We start from the raw sequence: 26,694 nt of genomic DNA, 5'->3' as shown, positions 1-26,694 counted from the left end.
GACCAGAAGTTCGAGTTTTGTCCGTGTGGGGCACTCCCAGATAGTAGAGCAGGAACGCTGCCTGTCACCCCTGACCTGTCCCAGCACCTCCACGCCTCCCACAGGCCCCTTCTCCGTCTGCTTGGCAGGGATCGCCACAGACGTGGGCGCGCCTGACCTGGCCTCAGCGCACAGCCCACAGTCAGCCTTTTCTCTGCGGGTTCTCCTCAGCCACTGCTCCAGAGAGAGGAAAGTCAGGCGAGTGAGTTCCAGAATCTCTGCTCACTGTGACTCTCAGCTCCTTCCCTGCTCTCTCCGCTCAAAAGAGAGTAAAAATAAAATAGAGAGGGTGTCAGGAGGCTGAGTAAGGGGGAAGGGGTTCAGGAAATGAAGGGAGCCAGTGAGCAAGACCCTGTTTGGAGCAGAAAATCGTCTGTGGTCCTTCGGGAACCTGTAAATATTTCCCCAGCCTGGCCCCTTCAGAACCAGGGCTCGGTAACACGCAGGTCTTGACTGAGGCCCAAGTGCCTCAACTCACCATTCTGGCTGTGACAAGCAGAAGCCAGGGCGCAGCCGGCTGGGCAAGCCCAGGAGGCTGAGGGAGGGAGAAGAAGGGCTCCCCATGGGAAGCAGCCAGTATTCTGTCACCGTCAGGGCAGAAGGCCACAGTCCCCCAGCTCCATTTTTGAGTCTTGTGAGTCAGCCTGTTGTGGGAAGCTCCTGATAGTCACGTCTGTCAGAGCTCTAAGGAGGAAGGCGTCACCCCTACCATCCAGATGTCCCCTGAGGGGCTCTGCTCTCCACAGCCTGGTGAGGGGAGCCATTACTCATGCTAATCTGGACTCTTTCTTCTAGGTGCTTCTGAGCAGCTGCCAGCCCTGCAATAAAGGCCAAGGTCATCAGGCGAACCCACACTCCCCCCCCCCCCACACACACTTCTCAAAGCTGCCCTCTTGAGTTCCTCTCTTCCACTCCTCAAATACCCCTATGCAACCTCACCACTCCTGGGGCACCCATGCTTCTCCCCCTCCCCAGGCTAATTCCTACTCCTCTGGGTCTCTGTTCACAGGTCAGGACCTCAGGGAGTCATCCTGCCCCTGGGCAACTGTCCACCAGCTCGCCTCCTTGACCTTCACCGCCACCCTAGTTCAATGCCGTGGCTTCTCCCTTGCTGTCTCTCACACTGCGGGCACCGCAGCAGGGCCAGGCTGTGCAGGCTTCATGTGGACCCTCTGCTCCCCGAACCTTTGATAATGAAAGGCAACTCCCATCATTGCTTGTCTTCCATTGAATTCGAAGATCCAGTAGGCTCACTTCTGTATCCTCAACTACCAGTCTGATCAAATGTGTATTTCCTAGTCCCACAGGTGTGCAGACTCTGGTGTCAGGAGCTAGGTGGGCTTGTCCACAAACTGGTCAGGAGTGGACTCCGAGTAACACTGTCCGCTCTCACATAAGGGGTGTGGAGGGCGGCAAGGTCTCCTTGCCCGAGGAGAGGAAAGGATTATAGGGTTTGCCTCTGGCCCTCCCTCTCTGCCCTCTCTGACAGGTGAGACAGGAGGGCCTGTGGGTTCAGGTCTGAACAGGGCGGGGGTTCGGCCTGTGGTTCTGACAGGTACAGTGGCAATGGCAGGGGTTGCGTACCCCAGGCTGTGTGGGGACTAGTGAGTGTCGCAGTTCCTACCTGCTGTAACCAAGCACATGGGGGCCAGGCTGCCTCTGCAGGAATCCTTCCAAGTCATATCACTCAAATCTACTCCCGCACCTGTATTTCAGCTTAGGACTTGTGCCTGAAATTGCACAACTACATGATAGCAGAGTTGCATCATCTGGCTCATGTATTAAGGCTTAAAGGCTTCAATTAATTTAAATGACAGTCTAATGGCTAAAGGGAAAAAGTCTGATTACAAAGTGGCATTGACTAGGAGGTCTGGGCCCTATCTAGCAACATACACACACACACACACACACAGCACTCTGTGTCTGTGAAATGAATGGATGATATACTGCTTGCTATCCTGGGTCTGTGGGTCTTTTTCTATGCAGAAAAATTTGTCCCACTTACCACAGACACACACACACCCACACTCACCACAGAGCAGGTCTTCACTCAATGAAGAGAAGTGGGAAATGGGCCATAGTGAGCTGATTCATACTTATATAATCCCTAAGCCACTAGAGTCCAAGAAGAGTGCAAGCCAGAATCTTCTAGAGCATTGCTTTTCTCTGCAAAAAGAAACAGTCAGCAAGTGCACACAGGCTGCTTGAGCCACAGAAACGGCTGAAGCTTGTGCATCTACGCGCCGTTGGGGTAGGAGCTGTGGCGAGAAAGTGACCAAATATCTCACAGATATTTACTAAGAATGGCTGTGGGAGAGTCTCTGGGATCAAAGAGGTGAGCCACAGAGAACTGGTTCTTCTTTCATAAAGACACATTAAGTTGGCAAGATTTATAAAAACAAAGTCGTTCTGTTACAGGACAAAACAGGGATGACCTGGTTTGTGAGTTCTCACCTGCTCGCAGTTACAAATGCAGGACACGACCCGGAAGCACACACAGAGACACAAAAAAGGGCTTCTTTACATTGGCAGTGAGGAAAGGGAGAGATGAAAGAGTGAAAAAAATCAAAGAAAATGCACTGGCCAGCAAGTGGCCGGACGCCCCATCCCACATAGTGCCCACCCAGCAGAGACCAGGATGCAAAAGGGAGCCGCGCTCAGCAAAAGGAGAGAGGTCCCCTGTGCTGCCCCTTTATAGAGTCCCCAGTGCCCAGGAAATCAGGGGTGGGGGGGGAAACTCTACCTCCCATCAAGCTGAGCATTGCTGGCTGGCTGGAGGCTGCTCCTCTATCAGTTCCTCACCACGGGGCCTTGAAGGAGGTGATAAGAGCTAAGCCAGGCCCCCAGGTCCAGCTCTGATGCAGAAAGCTAATCTGCTGTGCTGGCTTAGCAGAAAGCTCTTATCAGTTCATTAGTTTCCTGGAGCGCTCGGGAGCCACACTTGGATGCCACAGTGGCCAGAACAGCCCAGCCAGGAAGATGCCCAGCCGCACCCTGGGCTCTTCCAGGAGAAGCCGTCCTGCCACCCTGTGCTCCTCCCACACCATGGACTGGCCAGCTGTGCGCTCTGCCCGAGCTGCTGCGCCAGAGCCACGTCCCCACGTGGGCCTGGCCAGAAGGCTCTGTACCTTCTCTGAGAACTATGTAGAGCTGATTATTTTTTCTTTTTTGTCTCTCTATAGTAATTATAGTAATGTTTGCGGAGGGTGGGGGTGCTGGTTTCAAGGAAAAAAAGGTGGGGGGATGGAATAGAATTGACCAAGAACTAAAACTGATTATAGATTATATCCCTTAGAATTTATTGGTTTTCAGTCAAGTTTGACTGTGATTGCTTCCCCTCATCTTCTTTCTTTTAAAATTCCCCTTTAAGGGCCTCCCCGGTGGCACAGCAGTTGAGCGCTGGGTTGCAAAGCTGCCCCACAGCCTCTGCAGCACCAGTTTGATCCCCGGCTGCCAGCAAGGGTCCCACATGGTGTGCAGACCCCTCCTGCTGCCCGCTGCTCCCCTCAGCAGTGTATTTCATCAGTCTGCCTGCTCTGCTCCCTGCTCTGGCTCTGGTGACTTCTCTCACCCTCCCGCGCTTCTGACTGTACCCAGTGCTTGTATAAATAAATAAATAAAATCTTTAAAAAATAAATAAAATAAAATAAAATTCCCCTTTAAAAAAAGACCCTAGCAAGGACACAATTTGGACTCATACTTTTACCCTCCGGATTTGCAAGTCTAAAACCCCAAACAGACACGATGAGTTTCTTTTCACCTCATCATGTTCTTAGCTGACGTGGATAAACTACGGCCCTCCACAGCCCCGCAGTCAGACATGACTCAGTGATAAAAAGCAGCTGACACCCACACTGGACGAACCCCAAGTGCATCATGCTAAGCAAAAGAAGTCAGACTCAAAGGCTTACACTGTTACGCTGTGTGATTTTGTCTACAGGACATTCTGGAATAGGCAAAACTTTAGAGAGCAATAACTGATCAGAGGTTGCAGGGGCTCCCATGCGGGAAACAGCTGAACACAGAAGGGCAGGGGGCTTGGGGTGCTGATGAAATGTCCTGTGCGTGACGGTGACACCGCATGACTGCGCATCTCAAAGTTCTTTGCCCTCGATATACTAACAAGGCAAAAATTGGCCACATCTAAGTTATCTCTTAATTAAAACATATATATAAGCCTCCGCAGATTTACTAAACAAAAAATGGGGGTCCCCATGGTTTTTACGCATGTGGCTTCTATGCAGCTGATCAATGCACCGGGGATTCAAAGGCAGAATTTGAGAGAGTACAGGGGACTTTGCTGTGAGGCCCTGGGAGTTAAGCTGTGGATTTACTGGGTACTGAGGATGACTCTGGAGGCTACTCCCTGGAAAGCTACTATAGAAGCACCTGTAGGTGGGTGGGGGGCTGAGGTTTAGGGAGCCTGGCGGGACACCCTGGCCTGTTTCCAGGGGCACCCTCTGCCAGCAGCCACGGCAGCTGCAGGAGCTCCTTGCCTGTCTTTGCGGAGCTGATTACATGCAGAATGGATTGATTGGTGTTGACAGGGAGTTATTTACCCGTCTAATTAATTATGCCAACTGGTTTTCAACGTAATTGCACTTCTCGGGTCACTGAGTAATGAGACTGTACAATTTTCACGCTGCTGCAGGTTTTGGTGGGGAAGCGGCAGGGAGCGGGTGGCGATTGTTCAATAGGTCAAACAGGCACCTGTTCCTCCAGGTCCCCGGGGCCCAAGACCCAGGCACTCTGCCCCTGGCTGGCCCCTCGCACAAGCTCTGGAATCCTACTTGTGCACCTTCTCCCTAGGTAAGCCAGCCTCTGCCTCAGGAGCTCTTAGTCACTTATTCACCTAACAAGCATTGATTGAATGCCTACTATGTGCCAGCCCAAAACTGAGGTGGGCCATGGGGGTGTCAAGACAAAGTCATGGGTTTCCTGTCTCTCCTTCTCCATCCAGTTGTTCACTGTCTACATGGGAGAATTGCGCATAAGCCAGCGATTACAGACTGGGTGCAATTCCCAGCAAGGGTTTTGGAGACAAACCCAAGCTCTGATCACTTACTACACTTACTACCTTCAGCTTTATTTCTCACCCCCTTTGAGGTTCACCCTGAGAAGGATTCAGAAGCGCTGTGGTTTTCAGGTGAACTCTGGGACCAGACTGTGGGTAACTCCTGGCACTGCCACCTCCCCTCCAGGTGCCCTGGGCAAGTTAGGTAACTTCTGCGCTTCAATTTCCTCTGTTCATGGAAAGGAAATGGGACCAGCAGTTACTCACAGGTTCGCTATGAGGACTGAATGAGTTAATGCAGAGAGAGCACTTGGAATAGCACTCGGTGCACAGGGGGCTTCCCCAAACATTAGCTTTATCATATAGGTGGAAGAGGGAAGTCCACTGAGGGCCTGTGATTACCTACCCAACATATTACCCTAAGTTCTTCTGAACACTGTTGTGCCTGATTCTGAAGGCACAGAGGCTTTTTGCCATTGCGCCACTCAAGGAATCAATCACGGGGGGGGGGGGCGCACCCACAACTAGTCAAATCCCCACAGAGACAAGTTCTCTGAGAGCCTTGAAGGCTCAAGAGGAGGGCAATTCAGCTGCTTGGGGATTGTCAAGAAAGTCTCCCTTGCATAGGTGGGGATCAAGAGAGACCTCAAATGCTAAGATAAGGTGGTGAGAACAGAACTTCCTGCTGTGGGGACAGGCTGAATAAAGACAGGAGACTGGACCTCCCACATGGGCAAGGTCAGCCATCCATGAAGGCCTGGGCCCTAAACCAGGGTTCCTCCGTCTCAGCACGGTCAACATTTGAGGCAACTATCAACAGGCCGTCCATTCATTGTAGGAGGTAGCATCACCCTCAGGTTGTGATAACCAAAAATGTCTTAAGACATTTCCAGAACCCCCTGCTAGGGAACGAAACTGCTCAAGGGTGAGAATCATTGCCCTAGAGGAATGGAATTCTCAGGGAGCCCCAACACCACTCACTTGCTAATAGGAGTCCTGCTCCTCATCTTTCCTTCATTGCTGGGTGTCCTCATGACCAGGAGAGACTGCACTTCAGGCCACAGTAAGTCCTCTGTGACCCACAGAGCCTGGAATAGAGGGTTCTTTGATAAGGATTTCTCAACCTGTGAAGGTGTGGCTCCACAGCTGGCCAGGCTTTCTGGTCCAGGAGTGCAATCCCAGGTGGGGAAATTTGTTGGTTGAGTCAGAGGTTCCAATAAGAATAATGACACTTCCTAGAGATGGCATTGCAGAGGAGAAGCAATAAGGGACAAAGATAATGAAAGTCAGCTGTGTGACTTTCACAACAGTTGCTTCCCCTTCCTGGGCAACTATCTCCTCATTGGTAAGCTGGAGAGCTTGCAGTACATGCCAGAGTCCTTCCAGGTAAAGGACTTCTCTTTGAGCAGTGAGTCAATGGTTCCATCTCCTAGGCAAGAGTTCTGTGATCAATTAGTTATGTCTGCCAGGAGCACAGGCAGGGAGGGCAGGGGTGGACAATACATACAGAGTATATTTGCTATCTATTTAAAGGGTTCAAGTAGAATCTCTGGAGTCTGTACGAGGGTAAAAATCTGGGACAGGAGAAATGGGGCTCCTCTTCATCCAGTGGCTCTAGAAGGAAAAGTTCTACTCAAAGATTTTTTTTTTTCCAAATTAAATTGCTCTGCAAGTGAACAGATAGAAACAGCCCCTACAGGCCATGGAGACACCTCTGTCTTGTAGTGCTCTCAAACGTTCGTTTATCTAACAAGGAGTACTAGACCCAGGTGAGAGGGGAATGTCAGCATAGCCTCCTATTACTTTCCTTCTCCCCTACACATATCCTGGAAGTGAGCAGAGGACTCAGATTGCCCTGGCAGCAAGAAGGGAAAGCGTGAGGCTTAGCACAGAGAAAAGCACGTGGGCTTTGGTGTGAGTGCCCAGGACCCGCCACTTTCTAGCTGTATGATCTTGGGCAAGTCACTGTGTCACTCCCTCCTTGATTCCTGGGACCACCTTCCAGTTAGCTACTTGTCCTCCTATCCTAGTCTCAGAGTGTGTCTGGCAGAAACAATCAAAGACACTTAGGAGTCTAGCTATTCCCCCATGGCCTGACCTGCAAAGAGAATGTGGCTTCTCCTTTGGGAGTTTCTTCAAACGTGGAATTACTTCTACACGCCTGCAGCCCCTGCCGCACCCTCGGTGGGTGGGCCCGGACAGGTGCAAGTGCTTCTCCAAGCAGCAGCTCCCATGTCTCAGCGCTGCCCCAAAACTGGCACCTCTCTGGACACTGTTCCAATATGACCATGACAAACACGACACAGGGGAGCGCTAAGAGAGCAGAGTCTTTTCAGAGCACAGAGAGGGCCGGGAACTGGGGGTGTTAACAGGGAAAGGAGTAGAGCCTCCTGAACACGCCTATCTGCCTGGCTGGCATCCAGCCTCCTTCCCCATGTGGGCCAGCGGGTCTCACCATCTTCCCCCCAAGGGAAATTCTTGTCTTTGAACCAATGGCACTTGATCTGAGGAGTGGGAGGGCACCGAGGCCTGGGGTTGACAATGCTGGGGGAGCACCCTCCCCACCCCCCCTTGGTAACAAAGGCCTGAGGGTCTTGGGAAGAGCTGCACAGGGAGCAGGAAAGTCAGCCTTGACCTCCCCCTGCTTATGGGAGGAGAGGAAATCTCCCAGGGCTGAGTGTGCCAGAGCGGGATTGAGCCAGCCTTCCTGGCCTGAGGGCAGGGCGGGTGTCACTCTGTGACACGCCAGCCCTGGCTTCAGAGGCCAATCCCTGGGAAGTATTGCTCAGGACTGCAGCAAACCACTTTCTTGGAGCAGTTGTGAGCGGTGACAGGTAGTCTGGAGGGCTGGGTGCACACCTGACCTGGGAGGCTGTGCGTCCCAAGGGTGCTGGAGCTCCACTCCTCCTCCGTGGTGAGGCCCACTGGCTCCTGACACCAGGAAGCACTCAAGTGCCAGCCTCCGCCCAGGACTCGGGGACAGGGCACCATGAGCCGGTCAAGGCATGTAGGCAAGATCCGGAAACGTCTGGAAGATGTCAAGACCCAGTGGGTCCGGCCAGCCAGGGCCGACTTCAGTGACAACGAGAGTGCCCGGCTGGCCACGGATGCCCTCCTGGACGGTGGCCCCGAGGCCTACTGGCAGGTGCTCAGCCGGGAAGGAGAGGTGGACTTCTTGTCCTCGGTGGAGGCCCAGTACATCCAGAACCAGGTCAAGGAGCCCCCCTGTGCCCCCGAGGAAGGGGCCGAGGCAGGCCCTAAGGAACTGGACTCCCGCTCCCTGCAGTCGGGGACCTACTTTCCGGTGGCCTCGGAGGGCAGCGAGCCGGCCGTGCTGCACACCTGGGCCTCGGCAGAGAAGCCCTACCTGAAGGAGAAGTCCAGCGCCACCGTGTACTTCCAGACAGACAAGCACAACAACATCAGAGACCTCATCCGCCGCTGCATCACCCGGACCAGCCAGGTAACACGGCGGGGGCCGGGAGGCGCGGGGGCTGGTGGAGGAGACAGGGGGGTGCATCCTGCACTGAGCGATGGAGCCCAGATGGTGGGGGCTTGGGATGGAGCCAAGGATGCTGCTCTCGGCCCTGCCCCGGATCTCTGACTTGGGGTCTGGGTACAGTCTGGGTCTGCGTCGCCCCCTCCCTCCCCAGAACTCCCGCAGCACCCCTTGTCTGGCCCGCCTCGTCCACCTCATCCCCCACCGCCCTGGACCACCGCCAGCGGAGAGCTTTTTCTGTGCTGACTCTAGCTCGGTCCCTTCCTGCTGCGCTCAGGCTCTGCGAGGTCATTTGTGGGTAGACAGGTCTAAGCCGAGTCTGAGAAGTTGGGGGACAGATGTGTGCCCCAAGAGAGTGGCCCTTTCATTCAAAGCACAGAGGTGAGACCCCTCTTCCAGCCTGAGGAATTCAGGGAAGGCTTCCTGAGAGAGGCACTTGGGTGCTGGGTGCTGAGAAGTGGGCGTGAGTCAAGTGGAGAGCAGGGAAGGTGAGGGGTCCCGGGAGGGGGAGCAGCACATGCAAAGATCCTAAGAGAGAGCCCCCCGGTGGGTTGGAGAATCTGCAGGTAACTCGGCCTGGACTGGCAGGCGCTGGGAGAGGCGCTGGAGAGGCTGTGAGCCTTGCCAAGGGGCTTGCTCTTCCCATTGCGGCCACTGGGGACCGCGGAAGGCTCTAGGCCGGCCAGGGAGCACAGCCCACTTCCATGGCCGGCCTGCGGCTGGGATCCAGCTCCCTGGCGTCTCTGGGGCAGAAAGTCATCTCCGAGCCCTCAGGCACCTGTGTGAGTGTGTGTGTGCACGTAAGTGGGACAAGGACGTGACAAACTCTACGGGCAAAAGTCTGAGTGGCAAGAAAACAGGTGAAGCAGCTGTGGCGTGAGACAAAGGGGAGCGGTGGGGACTGCAGCAAAGGAGACCCGTCCAGGAGGTGGACACAACTCAGTGCCAGCAGAGCCAGGCCTTCCAACCTGCTAAAAGCAGCTAGAAATTTTTACTTTATGTGAAATCTCCTGATTTGTGTGTTCTTAATTCCATAAGCCACCGCACTGGCGAAGCATCAGCGAGCCTCGGGGCCTCCGAGGCAAGAGAGGAGCCCCGGCGGCGGGGAGCGGTGATGCAGGGGAATGCAGCCAGGGGATTGTGCTCCAGGAGCCTTAACCTGGCTTCTTGCCAGGGTGTCTCACCCACCCTTAGAGCTGCAACGGCTGCTGAGAATGTTTCTAAATATCTTGGGTTCCCACTTCGTGGGGAGCCCTGACCTTCATGCACAGAGAGCAGAGCTAGCACCCTTGGATCAGGCCCTGGAGCCAGCGGGGAGTCTGAGCCTGCGGGAGGTCAAGGGACTGGCCATGGGGAGAGCAGCCAGCCCCAGGCACTTGGCACCCCTGCCTGGCCTGTCAATTCCTAAGGCAGCTGACCCCAGACACGAGAAATGCAGCTCCGAAGCAGCTCAGCCACCCGCAAAGAGGATACTGCACCCACATTCCCTTCTACTTAACTTCCCAGAGCTCTGCTGCCTCCCGCCCTGTGCACACAGAGCCTCCCCACCCCGAGGCTTTTTCTGGAGCCACCAGATTTCACACAGCATGGGGCTTGGGAGAGGCGGAGTCCGCCATGACTCCGGGCCCCTAGCCCAAAAAGTGCGTAACAGCTTGTTCCCTGTGTAGTTCTTTAAACGCAACTACACCGTGTTAGAAGAGACTCTCTAACTGACCAGTTTTTTCCTTGGAGTCCATTCTTTCTCCCTTCCCCACCCCCCAGCCCCGTCCCTCACACTTTGGGAGGGAGCACTGGGCGTTCATAGTCCTGTGCTGAATACTCATTTGGGTACCTGGGGAGAATGAACTAGAGTCCCCCAGCCCATTCTCCTGACTCCAGGGCTTTGGTGCCTGAAGCTGTCAGCCGAGCCAGGACGGCAGAGCAGACCAAGAGGCCTCCCTCCCTCTGGGCCGCTGTCCGTGGGGAAGTGGGAGCAGGAGAGCAGCACATTGGTTGGTGGCAGAGTCAGCCCTGAGCAACCCCTGTGCCTGGAAGTGCAGGGGATGATGACTAAGGCAGGCTTCACAGAAGAGGTGGCCCCTGAGTTGAGTCTCAAAGGCTGAGTAAGAGTTTGCCAGGCAGAGAGGCCTAGGTCAAGTGGTGTGAGAAGTCTGGGAGTCCTGGGGGCAGGTAGACACCATGTTCGTGTGACGGGACAGAGCTTGGGGAGGTGGGACCTCAAAGAGTGTGGGCGGTGGGGACAGGGATGGGAGGCGAGGGGGTGCCGGGAGCAGCCATGCCTTATACTTGGCCCCCAGTGAGTGAGGGTAACAGCGCTCTGTTCTTAAAAATGCCTGAGATTTGTTTTAAGCAGGAACAGGAAGCCATGGAGACAAGAAAATGACAGGAGAGTTTCTACTCATAGCTCCCTAGAGCAGAAGGCAGAGAATGCCGTGCTGGGCCCCACGGGCAGGCAGGAGGCAGGAGAAAGCATGAGTCTTTGCTGTGGTTTTCAGGAAAGGGAACAGTTTTGTGATTAGTTTGAATAATTTTAGCAGGCTCTGGGATATTGGGGTGTCTCCAGTTATCAGGCACCTGGCTTGGGGTGAATGGGGCAGGGCAATATTGGTTTTGGAGTGTCAGCCTTAGATAGCAGAGGCACTTGGTACAGGGGGCTCTGGACTGTGTGGTTGGCACATCAAAGGTGTTTTGGGCAAGATGCTTGCTCTCTCTAGGAATTAGCTGGCCCTGGGATGTCAAAGCATTGCAGATACAAAAAACTCAAAGCATGTTTAATATGCTCTCCGAGGGTGCTCAAGGGCCCCGAGATCCTTCAGTGGACTGTGAGGTTCTGCCCTTTCTAACCACTTACCTGTGAGACCCCCAATTATCTTCATAAATTTCCACCCAAACAACACATCGTGAGGACTGCTGCAGAAGCAGATGAGGGGCCAGCTGGTTTCTGCTTAGTAGACATCACAGAGATTTGCAAAAGTGTAAAGAACACCACTCTGCTCACAACACTTCATAGTTGTGATTGTCTTGGGAGGTGGGAAGATAGAGATTTTTTAAATCAAAACTGCTATTGATATTAATTAACAGGCCATGGGCTCACTATTGTTTTTAAGTAAGATTAGTTATTTGAAAACTGACAGAGGGGCCTCCCCTGGTGGCACAGCGGTTGAGCGCTGGGCTGCAGAGCTGCCCGCAGCCTCTGCAGCGCTGGTTTGATCCCCGGCCACTAGGTGAGGGTCCCACATGGCCACAGACCTCTCCTGCCGCCCGCTGCTCCCCTCAGCAGTGTATTTCGTCAGTCTGCCTGTTTTGTTCCTGGCTCTGGTGAATTCTCTCACCCTCCCGTGCTTCTGACTGTACCCACTGCTTGTAGAGATAAATGAATAAATTTTTAAAAAAATAATATAAAGTAAAATAACTGACAGATATTTTTAAATTTTCTCAGCTTTGAGAAATGAGGTTTCTCATATGACAACCATCAATAGTTATGATCTAAACACAAACCAAAGCTCTTTGGAAACCTTGATAATTTTTGAGGGTATAAAATTGTCCTAAGACCAAAAAGTTGGGGAGTTTTAGCAGGCATGCCCCTCCCCCTCTTCCTTGACACATCACCCAGATTCACAGCAGAGAAACAATGAGTCTGATCAGCCCTCTGGCGCTTGGAGGGTTATTCAGAGAAGGGAGGAGAGAAGTTTCCAAAGAAGCTCCGCTCTCATCCCACCCCACGCTCAGGTGTCAGGGCTAGTGTTTTCAGGCTGAGCCCCTGCTCTGGGAGGGGCTGTCCTCCCCAAAGTGGCAGGACTCCTAGCCCATAGGAGCCCAGGCCTGCCTGCTGGTAGTGAGGCTCAGACAGGATTTACAGTCCCCAAGGAGGACCTCCCAGCATAGGCACTGCCGTTGCACATTGGCGTCCCCCTGACAGGGAAGCATGAATCCCAGCGCCAGCCTTCTGGGTTGTGCTTCTGGGACAACCTCCTTTACTGGGCACTTTCTCCTCCCTCGGTCAGCCCCGGGCTCTGCTGGTCCAAACGACCAGCCTTAACCAGAGCCCTACCCTGTTTCTTTGTTATGCCCGTGGAGGTGCGGCCACTAATTCCGACTTTCAGTTGAGGTAACGCTGGTGTCCAGCACTGCATGCACTCGGGAATACAGGTCCCACCTCTACAGAGGCGTGCTGTCAACCTCGCCCTCCACCTACGGGCCAGGAACCCTCCCTGCACACTCAATTCCATCCATTTCTATAACCTGAATGAAAACATTCGTGCACACTGTTTGTGTTCTGGCACCGTCCACGCTGGCTCACAAGTGGTGCACAGAAGAGTCATATTTGAACTTCTCACTGGAATAGCAGCTTTCACTTTCTCATATGCTTTCATTTGCATTATCTGGGCTTGGAATTAGACCCACCGAGCAGTGCAGGATGCTCTACTATTGGGTGGTGATTTATAGGTAAAGAAACTGAGGCAAAAAAAAAAAAAAAGAAGAAGAAGAAACTGAGGCTCAGAAAGATTAAGTGACTTATCCACAGAACACTCAGCTCATTTCCAGGAGCCCCAGGGTGGGAGCCGAAGGCCCTTCCCCCCAGCAGACCACTTTGCCTCTGGGCTCGGTGCCTCTCCTGCCTTCACTTCCCAGGCTGATGTTGCAAATCACCTGACATTTGGTGGCTCAAAACCATGAAAACTAATTCTCCCCCAGTTCTGGAGGCCAGAGCCCAAGTCGAGGGGGTCAGCAGGGCCTCTGAAGGCTTTTGGGGAGGGTCCTTCCTTCCTCTCCCACCTCCTGGTGGCTTCAGAATTCGGGGAGCGGTGGCTGAATCTCTCTAGTCTTGCCTCCTCCCAGCGTCTCCCCACTGGGAGTCTCCCCTAAGGATACTTGTCATTGGAATTAGGGTGTCGACCTGAGAAAAACACAAGCAGGCTGAAATAAAATAATTATGTTTCCTGGGGTCTTAGATTTGTAATCAGGGAGTTCAAAGTCAGACATCAGCTCACACTGTGTTCCTTTAGGGTCTTTGCACAGGGATTTTTTTTTTAAAGAGTTATTTATTTATTTATACAAGTACCGGGGTACAGGCCAGATGCGCAGGAGGATGAGAGGATTCACCAGAGACAGAGTAGGGAACAGAGCAGGCAGACTGATGAAATACACTGCTGAGGGGAGCAGCGGGCGAGACAGGAGAGTTCTGCTGTGCCATGTGGGATTCTTGCCGTCTGGCAGGGATCGAACCCACGCTGCAGAGGCTGCAGACAGCTTCACAGCGCAGCGCTCAACCGCCTGCGCCACCAGGGAGGCCCTGCATGGGGATTTTTTAAGGACAAAAGAAGGGGGGTAGAAGGATGGGGTTGCAAAAGCTGTTTTCCAAGAATTAGGGCTGATTATAGGTTATATTCCCTGGAGCTCATTGGCACTTAGTCTAGCTGGCCCCCGTTACTATGGAGAGAAGAAAAAGAAAACAATTATCTTTGCACGGTTCTAAAAGAAAGTCCTGTCTAGCTGGAAACCGGTTCCTGCCTGTCCATAGATATCTTTTTTTTTTTTTTTTAAAGTTAACAGTTTTGTTATAGGACAGGGAGAGGGGCAGCCCAAGCCCCGCAAACCTGCCTATTCTAAATGGGTTCTGCCATCCGCCGCATCAACACAAAACATAGGAGACTTTAATGGGAAGGAACTTTAATAAAAACTAGGAAACAATACAGGTGAGGCAAAGAGTCTAGTTTCTAAATGAAGCACCCAAAGTTACCCGTCCCCTCGTGGGTAAAAGTCCATCCATATGGGAATGGCGCAGAGCAAAGCCCCAAAGCCTGCTAAAAGTCTAAAGCATCTTCCAGTGGGGACCCACAGAAAAGGGTCACAAACAACCGGACAAGCCCGGAAGGAAAAGAGCAAAATCAACATCAAGATAAAAGCTGCCATGGTCACCTCCCCACGGGTCTCACCCACATCTGTGTCACCTAGTCCACGACCAAAAGGCAAGCGCAGTTTCTTCACGTGTCTCTAGGCTCCATGCGCCTCTTCCAGGTCTCCTGGCTCCATCCTGCTTCCTTCCTCAGTCTCTTCCTGCAGCTTCTCTTCCTGCTCAGCTCCACCCTCCCTTGGGTGGGGCAGGGAACCTCCCCCTTTCCTGGGGACCACCCTGTTACAGTTTGGCGAAATGGAGTTTTGACCCCAGATGGAGCATGTAGTCTGCTTGAATATCCCTTTTCAGGCCTGCTGGATAAGTCAGGATGCCCTTGTCCCGAGAGCATGAGTCGCAGCTCCGAAGATCCTTTCCCAGTAAGGTTTCATCCGCAGGTTCCGGGGTTCAGGATGTGGGCCTGTCTTTAGGGGGGGTTCAAACTCACTGTACCCTCAAAGGCCTCATAGTTGTGCAGGGGCCCCAGAGAGAGTGGTGCAGCCTGTCACTGGCCTCGATCAGGCTAGCTGGGAGGAAACCCAACAGGGGGGAAATGAGATAAACTGGCCATGGAGAGCCTGTATTTCTGAACCTCCCTGAACTAAGGACATGGCTTATTTGCAACCTGTTCCCTTCTCTGTTCTCTGGGTCACCTGCCCAAGGACACACTAGAAAGGATTGGGAGGATTAACTGACATCCTGGAGAGAGAGAATGGTCTCTTTTGTCAATACCTTGGGAGGGGAGGCTCTTAACTCTCAGCAAAGAGAGGGGCTGGCTGTGATTAGTACTGTTGGCTTCAAAGAGTACAGACACTTAATCCTGTGATAACAGGGCCTTGGTTCTAAAGGGTCATAAGCCTCCCATGAGAGCACTTCTCCTGACTTCCAGCCCAGGGTGAGCAGATTTCTCCATAGTCCCTTCCTTTTTCAGACACATCAACTCAGCAGGCCGTTCCAAGAGGGCCTCAGCCATTTCATCTGTCTCTGTGACATCTTGCATTTCCCAGATATTGGTGGTCCAAAAAATGATTATTAGAAAAATGCCATTCATTGTTACATTGAAGAAAGAAAATCATCACTGTGGCCCCATTCCGATGCGACTGGCAAATGCTGGCTTCACGCTTACCTGTCTGCGCCCTGTCCCTCACTGGCCGTCAGAGTGGACACCACCTTGTCTCCTGTTTTCTTCTTTCATGTGATGAGTTGCTAATACACATCTGTTGAGCACTTATTATACGGCAAGTCTTACGTATTGTTTTCATGTAACCTTTATAATTATCAGTCTTAGTGGCTGCATTGACCGAAGTCTGGTCAGGTTACAGCAAAACTGTTACAGCAGCCATTTATCTGTGGCTTCGAAGCTGCCGTCCCGGAGACTCAGTCTTTGCAGACCCAAGAAGCACTTCAGCTGTGTATCCAAGTAGCCCTAGCAGACCCTCTGAGAGACAAAAAAGTGGGACTAGTCCCCACTCAGGTCCACTTTATGCAGATGAGTTCCCAGTCAGTGCAGTTTCATTTGGTGAAAAGTTTGTCAAGTGGTGACTGGTTGAATTTCCATCCTGGGCAGTCTTTGATTTGCCCTGGACATGCCTGAAACTGCCGGGCACCTGGTATGTCTGAAGCAGGACCCTTCAACAGCTTCCCAGCTGCGCAGTTTGTTTTTTTTTTTTAATTTTATTTTTATATTCCCCATACAATTGCAACCCCCTTATTTTGACCCCAATCCCTCCTTTCCCTGCCCCCAACCCCCATAGAATGTCTCTGGTTCATAGTTGTTTGTTGAGTTTGATTTTTACTTTCTTATAGTTATTCATTTTCCTGGTCCCTTATCTAAGTTTTCTAGATTCCTGCTATGAGTGAGACCATCCGGTATTTTTCTTTTTCTTTCTGGCTTATTTCGCTGAGCATGATCCCTTCCAGCGCCATCCATGTTGCTGCAAATTGCATGTGTTTATCTTTTTTGAATGCTGAGTAATATTCCATGGTGTCTATGTACCACATCTTCTTGATCCAGTCATCTATTTTTGGGCATTTGGGTTGTTTCCAAAGCTTAGCTATTGTAAACAGTGCTGCTATAAACATAGGGGTGCAGGTGCTCTTTGGAATTGATGTTTCTGTGTCCTTTGGGTAAATACCCAGGAGTGGAATTGCTGGATCATATGGAAGCTCTATGTTTACTAGGTCCAGAAATCTCCACACAGCTCTCCACAGTGGTTGGACCAGTTTGCACTCCCACCAGCAGTGCAGAAGAGTTCCTTTTTCTCTACATCCTCGCCAACATTTGTTGTTGCTAGTTTTTTTAAGATGTGCCATTCTCACTGGTGTGAGATGGTATCTCATGGTAGTTTTGATTTGCATTTCCCTGATAACAAGTGATGTTGAACATTTTTTCATATGCCTGTTGGCCAGTTGCATTTCCTCTCAGAGAAGTTTCTTTTTAGCTCTTCTGCCCATTTTTTGACTGGATTATTTTCTTTGTTATTGTTGAGTCTCATCAGCTCTTTGCAGATTTTTGTGATCAGTCCTTTATCATTAGTGTTGTGTGCAAAAATGTTCTCCCAGTCGGTGGGGTTTCTCTTTGTTTTTGTTATTGTCTGTTTTGCTGTGCAGAAGCTCTTTAATTTGATGTAGTCCCAGCTGTTTATCTTTCTCTTCACTATCACTGCTTTGGGTGATGTGTCTGTAAAGATGTCTTTGATGTGCAAATCACGTAGTGTTTCGCCTATATTTCCTTCTATGTATTTTATGGTTTCAGGTCTTATGTCTAGTTCTTTAATCCATTTTGAGTTGATTTTTGTGTATGGTGTGAGGTAGTGGTCAAGCTTCATTCTTTTGCATGTAGCGACCCAGTTTTCCCAGCACAATTACTGAACAAACTTTCTTTGCTCCAATGCATATTTTTTGCTCCTTTGTCAAAGATTAGTTGACCATAAATCTGTGGGTTTATTTCTGGATTTACTGCGAAGTTTTTTAACCCAGATTTTTAAGTTTTTTTTTTTTTTATAGAGGCATGTTTTCTTTGTTTGTTTGTTTGTTTGTTTGTTTTGTTTATACAAGCACTGAGTACAGTCAGAAGTGCAGGAGGGTGAGAGAATTCACCAGAGCCAGAGTGGGGAACAGAGCAGGCAGAAGGACCGAAGTACACTGCTGAGGGGAGCAGCGGGCGGCAGGAGAGGTCTGCGCGCCATGCGGGACCCTCCTCCGGTGGCCGGGAAGCAGCCGGGGATCGAACCGGCGCCGCAGAGGCCGCGGGCAGCTTCGCAACCCAGCGCTCAACCACTGCGCCACCGGGGAGGCCCTAACCCAGATTTTTAAATGTTACTTTTCAGCTGCTTAATAACCCACTGGTTGACATGCCACAACGTAGATATTGATTGGGTGACCAAAAGTAAATCCAAACAGGTTTAAGAAGAGGAACCTACATTGACATCCATGCACAGCCAACAAGTAAAGGGTAGGACCAGCGTGGCTGAGGCCAGATGTTCAAACGATGCCGCTGGCATCTGTCTCCACCTCTCGGCCCTGCTTTCTCCAAGGCTGGCTTCCTATGTTGGCCAAAGGGCTGCCAGCAACTGCTGTTTATAAACTACCAGCCAAGCGACTCTCCTAGAAAGAAGGCGTCTTCTCCCCGAGAGTCCTAGTAGACCTGCTGGGCTGACTCTCATTTGAATGACAGATCTTGTGACCACCCCGACCAATCCCTGTGGCCAGTAGGAGATGCAGGAGAGATTTCTTCAAGTAGAAGTTGGGGGGCTGTTGGCAGAAGGAAAAGGATTGGTTGCCTCATACACAGACATGTGTCTCTTCACTGGGTATCTAGGGCTCCTGCCTCCCCAAGTTTCTGCAGTGGTAAAAGAGCTGGTACCTGCTGGCTGAGGACTCCTTCACCCCACTGGGGCAGCTCATCTAGTCTGGTTTTTACATGGGGCCTTCAGGGGGGCTTTTGTTTGAGATGACATCTCCACAGCTTAAAATCAAACCAGTGGCCATATTGTGCCTTAGCATTCTAAGAGTAGAGTTCTAAGTGCTGAGAATTCATGTGGTTAAATCCATCCCTGCCCAGTTATCTCCCCGCCTGCTCTCTCTCCTTGGGTTCTCTCCTTCCTCCTGTGCACGCTCACTCTACGGGGGTCTGGGGAGGTGAGGTGTGGACAGCAGCTGACCTCTGCCAGCTCTTCCTCTCCCATCCTTGACCCCTGCCCTCAGACAGCCCCTGCTCCCAGAGCAGCCCCGGGAACCACTCTCCCAGGCCCACCAGGGCTTAGGAGGAAGTTTTCCTGAAACCAGTTGGCACTTGGCCCTGACTTTTCTGCTATTCAACCTGTTTGCCCTGGTCCAGGTCCTGGCCATCCTGATGGATGTCTTCACGGATGTGGAGATCTTCTGTGACATTCTAGAAGCGGCCAACAAGCGCGGGGTGTTCGTCTGTGTGCTCCTGGACCAGGGAGGTGTGACACTCTTCCAGGAGATGTGTGACAAAGTCCAGATCTCTGACAGTCACCTCAAGGTAGGGTCCTCCAGTGAGGGTCCAAAAGATACTTTCTGTGAGTCAGGAGATGACAGGCTGTGCCTCGTAACAGATGGGCCTACATCGGTGACTTAGCATCATAAAGGTTTATTTCTTGCTGCAAGTCCAGTGTAGGTTAGACAGCCTCCACCATCTTGTAGCTACACCGAAGGGAATACACACCCTCCAAGAGAATGGCCAAGGGAGAGAAGGGGCTGTAGGGTCCCGACCTGCTCATCTTCCTTTCTCCCGTCCTCATGTTTAGGACTCAATGGTTCCCAACAGAAAGCTAGTCTTCCTGGACTTTTTTTTTTTTAAAGATTTATTTATTTTTGCATACAGGAGCTGAGGGTACAGGCCAGAGGTGTGTGGGTGGGAGGGGAGAGGATTCACCAGGACAGAGTGGGGAACAGAATAGGCAGATTGAGATACACCGCTGAGGGGAGCAGCAGGTGAGACAGGAGACGTCTGCTTCGCCATGTGGGTTGCTCCCTGGCCAGCCGGGGATCGAACTTGTGCTGCAGTGGCTGCGGTTAGCTTCATAGTGCTGTGTCTTAACCCCTTGCGCCACCAGGGAGGCCCCCAGTCTTCTTGGACTTAACCAAGCTCTCCACTTCCTCCTCCAGGTAGGCAGACAAGAAACCCAGAGGTCAAGGCATGTTAAGTCACATCAAATTGGAGACCTCTAATTCCAAGTAAAGCGTAAAAGCACCCACATTTCCGTGAGCAGGCCCAGCTCTCGAGCTGCTGGGTCCTGTGGGGCTCCTCAGGCAGGCCAGCCTCCATGGGACCTGCCTTTCTCCCTGCCATCCCCTCTACACCAAGGGGCTGCAGCTGAGTTGAGGCCCTATGAGTCCTGGGTCAGCTTGATGAATACCACCTGATCATTCCTCCCGTGGCCTCATTATGCAAATAATGCCAGGACCTTGCAGTCCATTTAGAAAATCAAACAAAGTTTAAATAGCCCATAATTCACTCACTAGGAAAAACCTTTGTTGACGTTTTGGCGAATGTCCCTCCAGACTTTTCCTGATGCAAATGTGTGTCTGCAAGGGTATAACTAGCGCACGTGACTTGCCTCGCCACAGAACATTTCCATCCGGAGCGTGGAAGGGGAGGTGTACTGCGCCAAGTCAGGCAGGAAGTTCGCTGGCCAAATCCAGGAGAAGTTCATCATCTCCGACTGGAGATATGTCCTGTCTGGATCGTACAGGTGAGCACTGGCCTCCACCTTCAAGAGGCTCTGGGACACCAGCCCCAGGCACATGTGCCCTCCAGCTGCCTCCAGGGTGCCCCTCTGCTCAGAGCTGGGGCTCCATCACATGCATGAGGCTGGTGGTGGGGCTGGCTGGGCCTTCCCGGAGGACTTCAGGTAGAAAGGGACTTCCCGGTGCTTCAGTTTCCCTCCTTTTTGCCACAGGGCACGAAGTCCTCTCTCTCTCCGCACATCTCTCAGATGTCGGTAATAAAGTCAGAGTATTTGTTGTTGCTGTGGGCATGTCCCACTGTACTTCAAATAATTTCTATTCTTTTAATTTAGCACATTTAGTGAGATATAATTCACACACCAGAAAAATGCCCCTCTTAGAGTGCACGATATAACTCTTTTTAGCACCACTTTCTTCATCTGTAAAATGGGCACAATACTTCCCTTGCAGGTTATTGTAAGGTATAATAAGATAAAACTTGCCAAATGCATGGCATAGCTTCTAGCACAGAGTAGCTTCTCGAAATTCCACGGGACCTCAGGCTGCCTTCGGGATTGTGGGAGACTGCATGTGGTGGCCCCACCTGCAAGTCAGATAAATGAGGTTCAGTTCCAGGATCTACAGCTTTCTGGCGTGGTGACCTCAGACGACCCACCTCATCCTTGTTCATTCATTACCCAGAGACCCACTGGATAAAGCATCAAACAGGTTAGCAAAGGAAAAATCAATTGAATAACATATGTGGGGGAGGGGGTTACTGCAGTGATTATCCATCCTTCAGGGAGAAAGGGATTTAGATCCTGAACTAAAGAAGGGTACAGGGTGCTAGATGCCAGGCAGAGGGCAGAAGGACCCACAGTAGAGAAGGGAGCTCGGTGAGTGGTCACTGCCTCCTCCTTGATTAGGGCAAGGTCATTGGCTCAGGGAGTAGAGGTCCTTAGGGGAAGGGCAACGCCTCCTCCATCTGCTAGGGCCTTCCTTGCCCTCAAATCAAATTATCTGCTTTCCAGAGCACAGCATCTTGAGGAAACCAACTGTGAAAACCTTGGAGTGTCAGATTTGAGCACCTTCAGAACTTTGGGCCAGGCCCTGGGCCAGGCGCCATCAGATGATGCCCCTTTGAGGCATATTCTTCTCATTGACTGGAGGGGGTGAAGATGGGAATAGCATAAGTCTTTGCTGCAGTGTCACCCCCTTCCTTAGCTAGCTGGTGGGCAATACACTCTTGGGGGCAGCCAAGACAACTGCAAGGTTTTTGCACTGACATTCAAAGGAGACCTGTTTTCCAGCCTTCCAGAGGCTCGTGTTCCCTGGAATGCTCAGGATTGTCTCCAGTAAAAGCAAAAAACAAATCAGCCCCCACCCGTTCTTTCTGCCCGTCTGTCTCTGGGCTCTCTCTCTCTCTCTCTCTGACTCTCTCTCTCTCTCTCTCTCTCTCTGACTCTCTCTCTCACACACATGCTGCTTCAGCCCTGGCAGGGGGGAACAGGCAGATGTGCCCTTCGGCATTTCAGATCTTGCTGAGGGTCTGACCCCAGTGCCAGCGCTGTTCCTGGTGCCTGGGACACAGAGCTCTTCTCTCGATCAAAAACCGTGGCTAAATGACCCCCGAGTAGTGTGGTCGTGCACTAAGGTCCGCATGAGCTAAGAATGTGCGCTGGGATAGGCCAGGGGGGAGCCCCACTTCTGCTGGCAGGTCCTGGAGGGCAGCTCCTTGGGAACTGGGCCTTAGATGAGAAAGATGGGGAGGTGCAAATTAAGGCATGGGCGTCGCATGATACCAGCTTGGCCTTCTAACTAGCGCTTGACTCCAGTCCTGGTTGTCATTCTATGTACTTAACAGCCAAAAAAAAAAAAAAAAACCCAATAAAAATCAAATCTACTTCTCCCCCTGGGGGATGACACAGAATGTGTAAGAGCCAGAGAACAGATGTGCGGACTTGCAGGGCAAAGGGACAGGAAGATGTGAGGGAGCTGCAGGAACCTACATGAGGCACAGGATGTGCAGGGGCCTATGGGTGTGAGGTGCAAGGTGTGTGGGTGGGGGCTGGGGGGTGGGGTCATAAGGGAGATGTGGGGGCCTAAAAAGTTGCCCGGGCACCTTGGGGCCTGTCTCGTTGAGCAAAGCATGCAGTTGCATGGCCTAGTCTAGCCTGGTTCCCAATTAACGCAGGCGGCTGATTTCTGAGTGGAGCCTGTGGCTGTCCCCATGTTTGCTGCCTCCCTGTCACCCGGCTGGCTCTAGCTCAGTCAGTTACTCACCTCTCTGGAGTTGAGTAGGTGGCTCCTGGGCGGGAGGTGAGGCTTAAACAAAGCTTCATTGTTCTTCCCAGGATCACCCTGTCCTTGCCTGGCCCTGGCCCTGCCTCAGAGAGCAGGACCCACACGCTGTGTCCTACGTTTTTGCCCCAAGGCAGGTGGGCTGGGGGCTCGAGGCTGAGGCCCTTGGTGGGGTCACTTGGGCTGCCCATGGTGACCCATCCGCCTCTGACCACTTGCCCCTTTCTCCCGGCCCCTGGATTTACCTTCGGAGGCGCCCGGGAGTCTCCATCCCGCCGCTCTTGGTGGGTCTTCCTGGCTGTCAGGGCTTCGAGAGGGAAGGCGGGTTTTCCATCAGAGAGGGAGAAATTCGTTTCAATCAGGAAATCAAAAATACATCCATGCCAGAAGCCATTTGTTTACATTTAAAACCTATAATTGAGGGAGGGCCAGGCCTCTGCCTGAGGGGAGGCCCATGGGTGTCTGGGCAAAGCATACCTTTGCAGTCATTCTGTTCCCAGCCCGCCCTGGGCTCTCTTCCACTTCCAACCAGCCTGGGGGTCTCCCTCCCCTTTTGGGTCTGGTGCCTGAAAATGGGGCTATAACCTTCAGGTTGTCATGACAACACAGCCCCTTCCTTCAAGAGGCAGCCACTTTTTGCAGCTGCCTTCACAGATTATAGGGAACTTCTTGGTTACACGAGGCAAGTGTCCCCCCATTTCACTAGTGGAGGCCAGAAGTCCCAGGGGCCGGGTAACCCTGAGCACAGAGCTGATGACTCTGGCACTCGGCCCCTTTGTGCCTCTGCAGGGATCTTCTAAGGGACCATAGTCCGAGCCCCAGAGGGAGCCCTGAGGCCACCACTGACTCTGGCATCTCAATTATTCATGGGGTCACTTGCTGGTGTCGGAGCTATGTCCCCATCCTCTGTGAGGGGCGTAATGCTGGCTCCCTCCCTGGGGTGGTAGGCTTGTGTGAACCGCTGCCTGCCGTTAGCTGGCACTGCAAATGCCCGCTGAGGCCTGGGCCACCTCCTTCCGACCCCTCACTCTCTTCTCCCCTCCAGCTTCACCTGGCTCTGCGGACACGTGCACCGGAACATCCTCTCCAAGTTCACGGGCCAGGCTGTGGAGCTGTTTGACCAGGAGTTCCGCCACCTCTACGCCACCTCCAAACCAGTGATGGGCCTGAAGTCCCCCAGGCTGGTAACGGCCCTCCAGCCCAGAGCGGGCCCCAGCCCTCCACCCAGCCGCCTCAGCAGCAGCAGCGGCTCGACCAGTGACCGCACCTCCTCCAACCCCTTCAGCAGCCCCTCGACGGGCAGCAACCCACAGAACCACAGTCTGTCTGCATCCTCGGGGCCTAGCAGCCCCCTGGCCCCAAACCCACCTCCACCCTCCAGGTTTCAGCCCTACCACAGCCCCTGGGGGGCCCTGACCCCAAAGGCCCACTTCTCCCCAAGACCCCATGACAGCACCCCTGCTCTGTACAGCAACCTCAATGCCTACAGGCCCACTCGGCTGCAGCTGGAGCAGCTGGGCCTGGTGCCCAGGGCAGTCCACACCTGGAGACCCTTTCTACAGGCCTCACCTCACTTCTAAAGAGTCCCTCCCCAGGGCCAGGGCCCTGCATTCCTGGATTTTCTGGCCTAAAGATGCCATCTCAACAACTATCAAGTTTGAACCTGCTTCCCTTTGACTAAAGGCACTTGGACAAAATCACTGCCTATGTTTGAATGTTCCCAGGAGAGAGAACATTCACTCGCTGACCTCCAGCAGTCCTTGGGTTACCCTCTTTGGTGGGGGAGGGGCACGGTCTAGAAGGTTCCAGGGAGATAGAGGACAAAATCAAGAAAATAGAAGTGTTTTCTTCTAAAGTGCAGACAATGCTTTAATATTATTCCCGGAATCTCTCAGAATCCAAGAAAGGGCAGATGCAGCCCAAGTTTTACATATGGGTAAACTGAGGCACTGAGTGGCAGAGGGTGGGTCTGATCAAGGTACTCCTGTTTCCCAGTACCAAGTACAATCCAGAAATTCAGGACAGAGAGACTCAGGAGGCCTGGGGACATTCTGGAAGTTTCTGGAAGAATTGGAGAAACTCCTCTTCCTTGTAAAGATGTAATGTTGGGGTGTCCCTGGGCTGATGAACTAAGGATGAGGACCCAGAACCTGCCACTGCGTTTTATGTGGTGCTTTTGAAATTGTCACCACCAGGGAAGATAAGCCAAGGCTTCCAGGAGATGAGTTGGATGAAGCAGCCCAGGCGCTCAGGGTCCTGCTTTGAAGAGCCGAGGGCTGGAGAGAGGTCGCTGGCGTCTGGGCAGGCGTCAAGGGCTTGAGTCGTCAGGATCTGGAAGTGGCCCTGCCTTAGAGCCCAGGCGGCCTCAAGCAAGAGGGAGACTCAGCATTGTCCTCACAGCCCCCAGACTATCTTCCAGAACCAGCGGCCTCTCTGGCTTGTTGACATCCTAAAGGACCACAAGCCCATCATTCATTGTTTCTTAGATTCAGTGTCCTTTTTGTTCATGGTTTGGTTCTAGGTCCCGAGGTACAACCTCTCTGGGGTATAAAGAAGAAATGGTGACCTCAGGGAGCTCAGAGGAGGGCCGGCCAGCCAGCCCAGCCTGAGGAGGCTGGGGGACACCCCCCCCAGAGAACCGATAGTGTGTGTGTAGGAGACAGACACAGACATGCAGGTTGTTCCAGCCCGAGAAGCTGGTGCAAAATCCCCACCCGCATCTTTCTGTTTCCACGCCCTACCCCAGCCCCCCAAATCATCTCAGCAGTCTCCCCCATTGCCCCATTTCCAGCTCAGAAGCTTAGGCTGGTGGCCCCCGAATCCTGACAGCACGTGGCCTCCAAGTCTCCATTCTCAGAGGGCCCTCCCTCCGCCCTGCCCTTTTCTGTGTCCCCGGCTCGCAGCCCAGCACAGGCATCTTGGCTCCGTTTTCTTTTAAATCGTGCTGCTGTCCTCACTTTCCTTTTTCCTCAGTTTTTGAAAGCACAAGCACAACCACAGGCCCTTTGGTTTCTGAAGATTTTTTAAGGCCCGACCCCAATGCGGCTCTTAACCAGCCGACGCTGTGACGAGGCTAGGGGGGCGAGCAACGTAGAGTCCTCTAACCTGGATTTCACAGCAGATGGAGAAAGTTCAGGAAGTTAAGGCTGGTGGGGGTGGCAGGAACCCCAAAGCCCTGCTCTGCCTCCTGTTCCCCATCCCTTCCCAAACCCCCACCAGCCTCACAGCCGGGATCATAGCACCCACCTGCAATTTCTCAGGCAGGGCAGACTGGGGACCAGCCAGCCCCCGCCGCCCTCCTAGGAACTGCACCTTCTCCCCATCAGCCCGGCTTCATCCCAGTGCTTCACAAGTACTGCTTGTCCTCTGGGCACCCTGCTCATGTAGTCCCTGCCAGCGGGGCTGTCAGCGTGCTTCGTGGGGGCCAGTGGACTGTGAGTGGCCTGAGGCTGGGTGCCGTGGGAGCACGCCCCAGGATGGAGCCCCTCACCCCAGCTAGAGGCCCTACGGGCTACAGGGAACAGGCCTCCCATTCCACCCCACCGGCCCACCATCGCTGAGGCATATAAGCAAGAAATAAACCTTTAGTCTCTAAGCCACTGAGCGTGGGGTTCTTATGGCGCGGTGGCCCTCCCAGCAACTGCTGACCCCTCAGGACTGCTGACACACAGCTGGGCTGTTCCTTCCTGGGATGGACCCCCAAGGCCCTTCCCCCCTCCCCCCAGCCCCGGGCTTTCTTCCCAAGACACCATCTCCACCATGGGACAAGGAGTGGCTTCACACACCTGGCAAGGGGATGGCCTAAAGCCAAAACAAGTCCTTATCCAAGTTTCCAGGCCTCCCCAACCCAGGCTTTCTCTGCTCCAGGCGACAGTCACACCCGCCTCCCTGGCAGGCCGCCCTCTGGGGGCTGGGGGGCCAACCTTGAACACAGGCGTCTCCGCTCAGGGAAGGTCAACGGCAGCAGTGGGGCACCTCCAGCCCAGCAACCAGCAGAGAACCAGGCTCACCTGCACCGGGAGAACTCCTGCCAGCTGGGGCGACGCCCGCTCAACCACCACCTGAAGAACATGAGAGGGTGAAGTCTGATGTGCTGGGGGGCTCCACCAACCACCAGAGGCATCTCCCACACCAGGGACCACCCCCACCAGCGGGGTCCTCAGTCAGGACTGAGTGGGGACTAGCCCAGCCCCCACCCTTGTCAGTGTTCATCAGGTCTGGGTGGCCAGTCTCCTCCTCTAGGGTAGGAGCCCG

At 53.0% G+C, this 26,694-nt stretch overlaps 2 protein-coding genes across 6 annotated transcripts in view; one reads left to right on the top strand and one right to left on the bottom strand.

The window, feature by feature from the left end:
* The first annotated feature begins 7,975 nt into the window (after positions 1-7,975).
* FAM83A (family with sequence similarity 83 member A) lies at positions 7,976-24,401 on the top strand. Its single transcript, XM_037502084.2, has 4 exons — positions 7,976-8,516; positions 18,785-18,952; positions 20,041-20,165; positions 23,486-24,401. The coding sequence occupies exons 1-4, from the start codon at positions 8,043-8,045 to the stop codon at positions 24,018-24,020; spliced, it is 1,302 nt and encodes a 433-aa protein (XP_037357981.1). The 5' UTR covers positions 7,976-8,042; the 3' UTR covers positions 24,021-24,401.
* Positions 17,736-26,694, bottom strand: part of CUNH8orf76 (chromosome unknown C8orf76 homolog) — a 31,944-nt gene continuing 22,985 nt past the window's right edge. For 2 of the 5 annotated variants that reach the window (XM_054691991.1, XM_054691992.1), the window contains exon 7: positions 26,463-26,501. Coding sequence is in view for 3 of the 5 variants with exons in the window: in XM_054691997.1 (XP_054547972.1) it covers positions 26,385-26,501 (117 nt within the window). In the remaining 2 variants the exon portion in view is untranslated. Of the gene's footprint in view, positions 20,744-22,685; positions 22,748-23,656; positions 26,502-26,694 lie in introns of those variants that run through there. The other 3 variants (XM_054691997.1, XM_054691996.1, XM_054691995.1) reach the window with 3 other exon arrangements.

The sequence above is a fragment of the Talpa occidentalis genome, unplaced genomic scaffold (assembly GCF_014898055.3).
Source record: "Talpa occidentalis isolate TD23 unplaced genomic scaffold, MPIMG_talOcc4v2.1, whole genome shotgun sequence".
In the NCBI taxonomy this organism is placed as follows: Eukaryota; Metazoa; Chordata; class Mammalia; order Eulipotyphla; family Talpidae; genus Talpa; species Talpa occidentalis.
The sequence above is the reverse complement of the archived record's forward strand: the minus strand, read 5'-3'. Positions and strand labels throughout refer to the sequence as shown.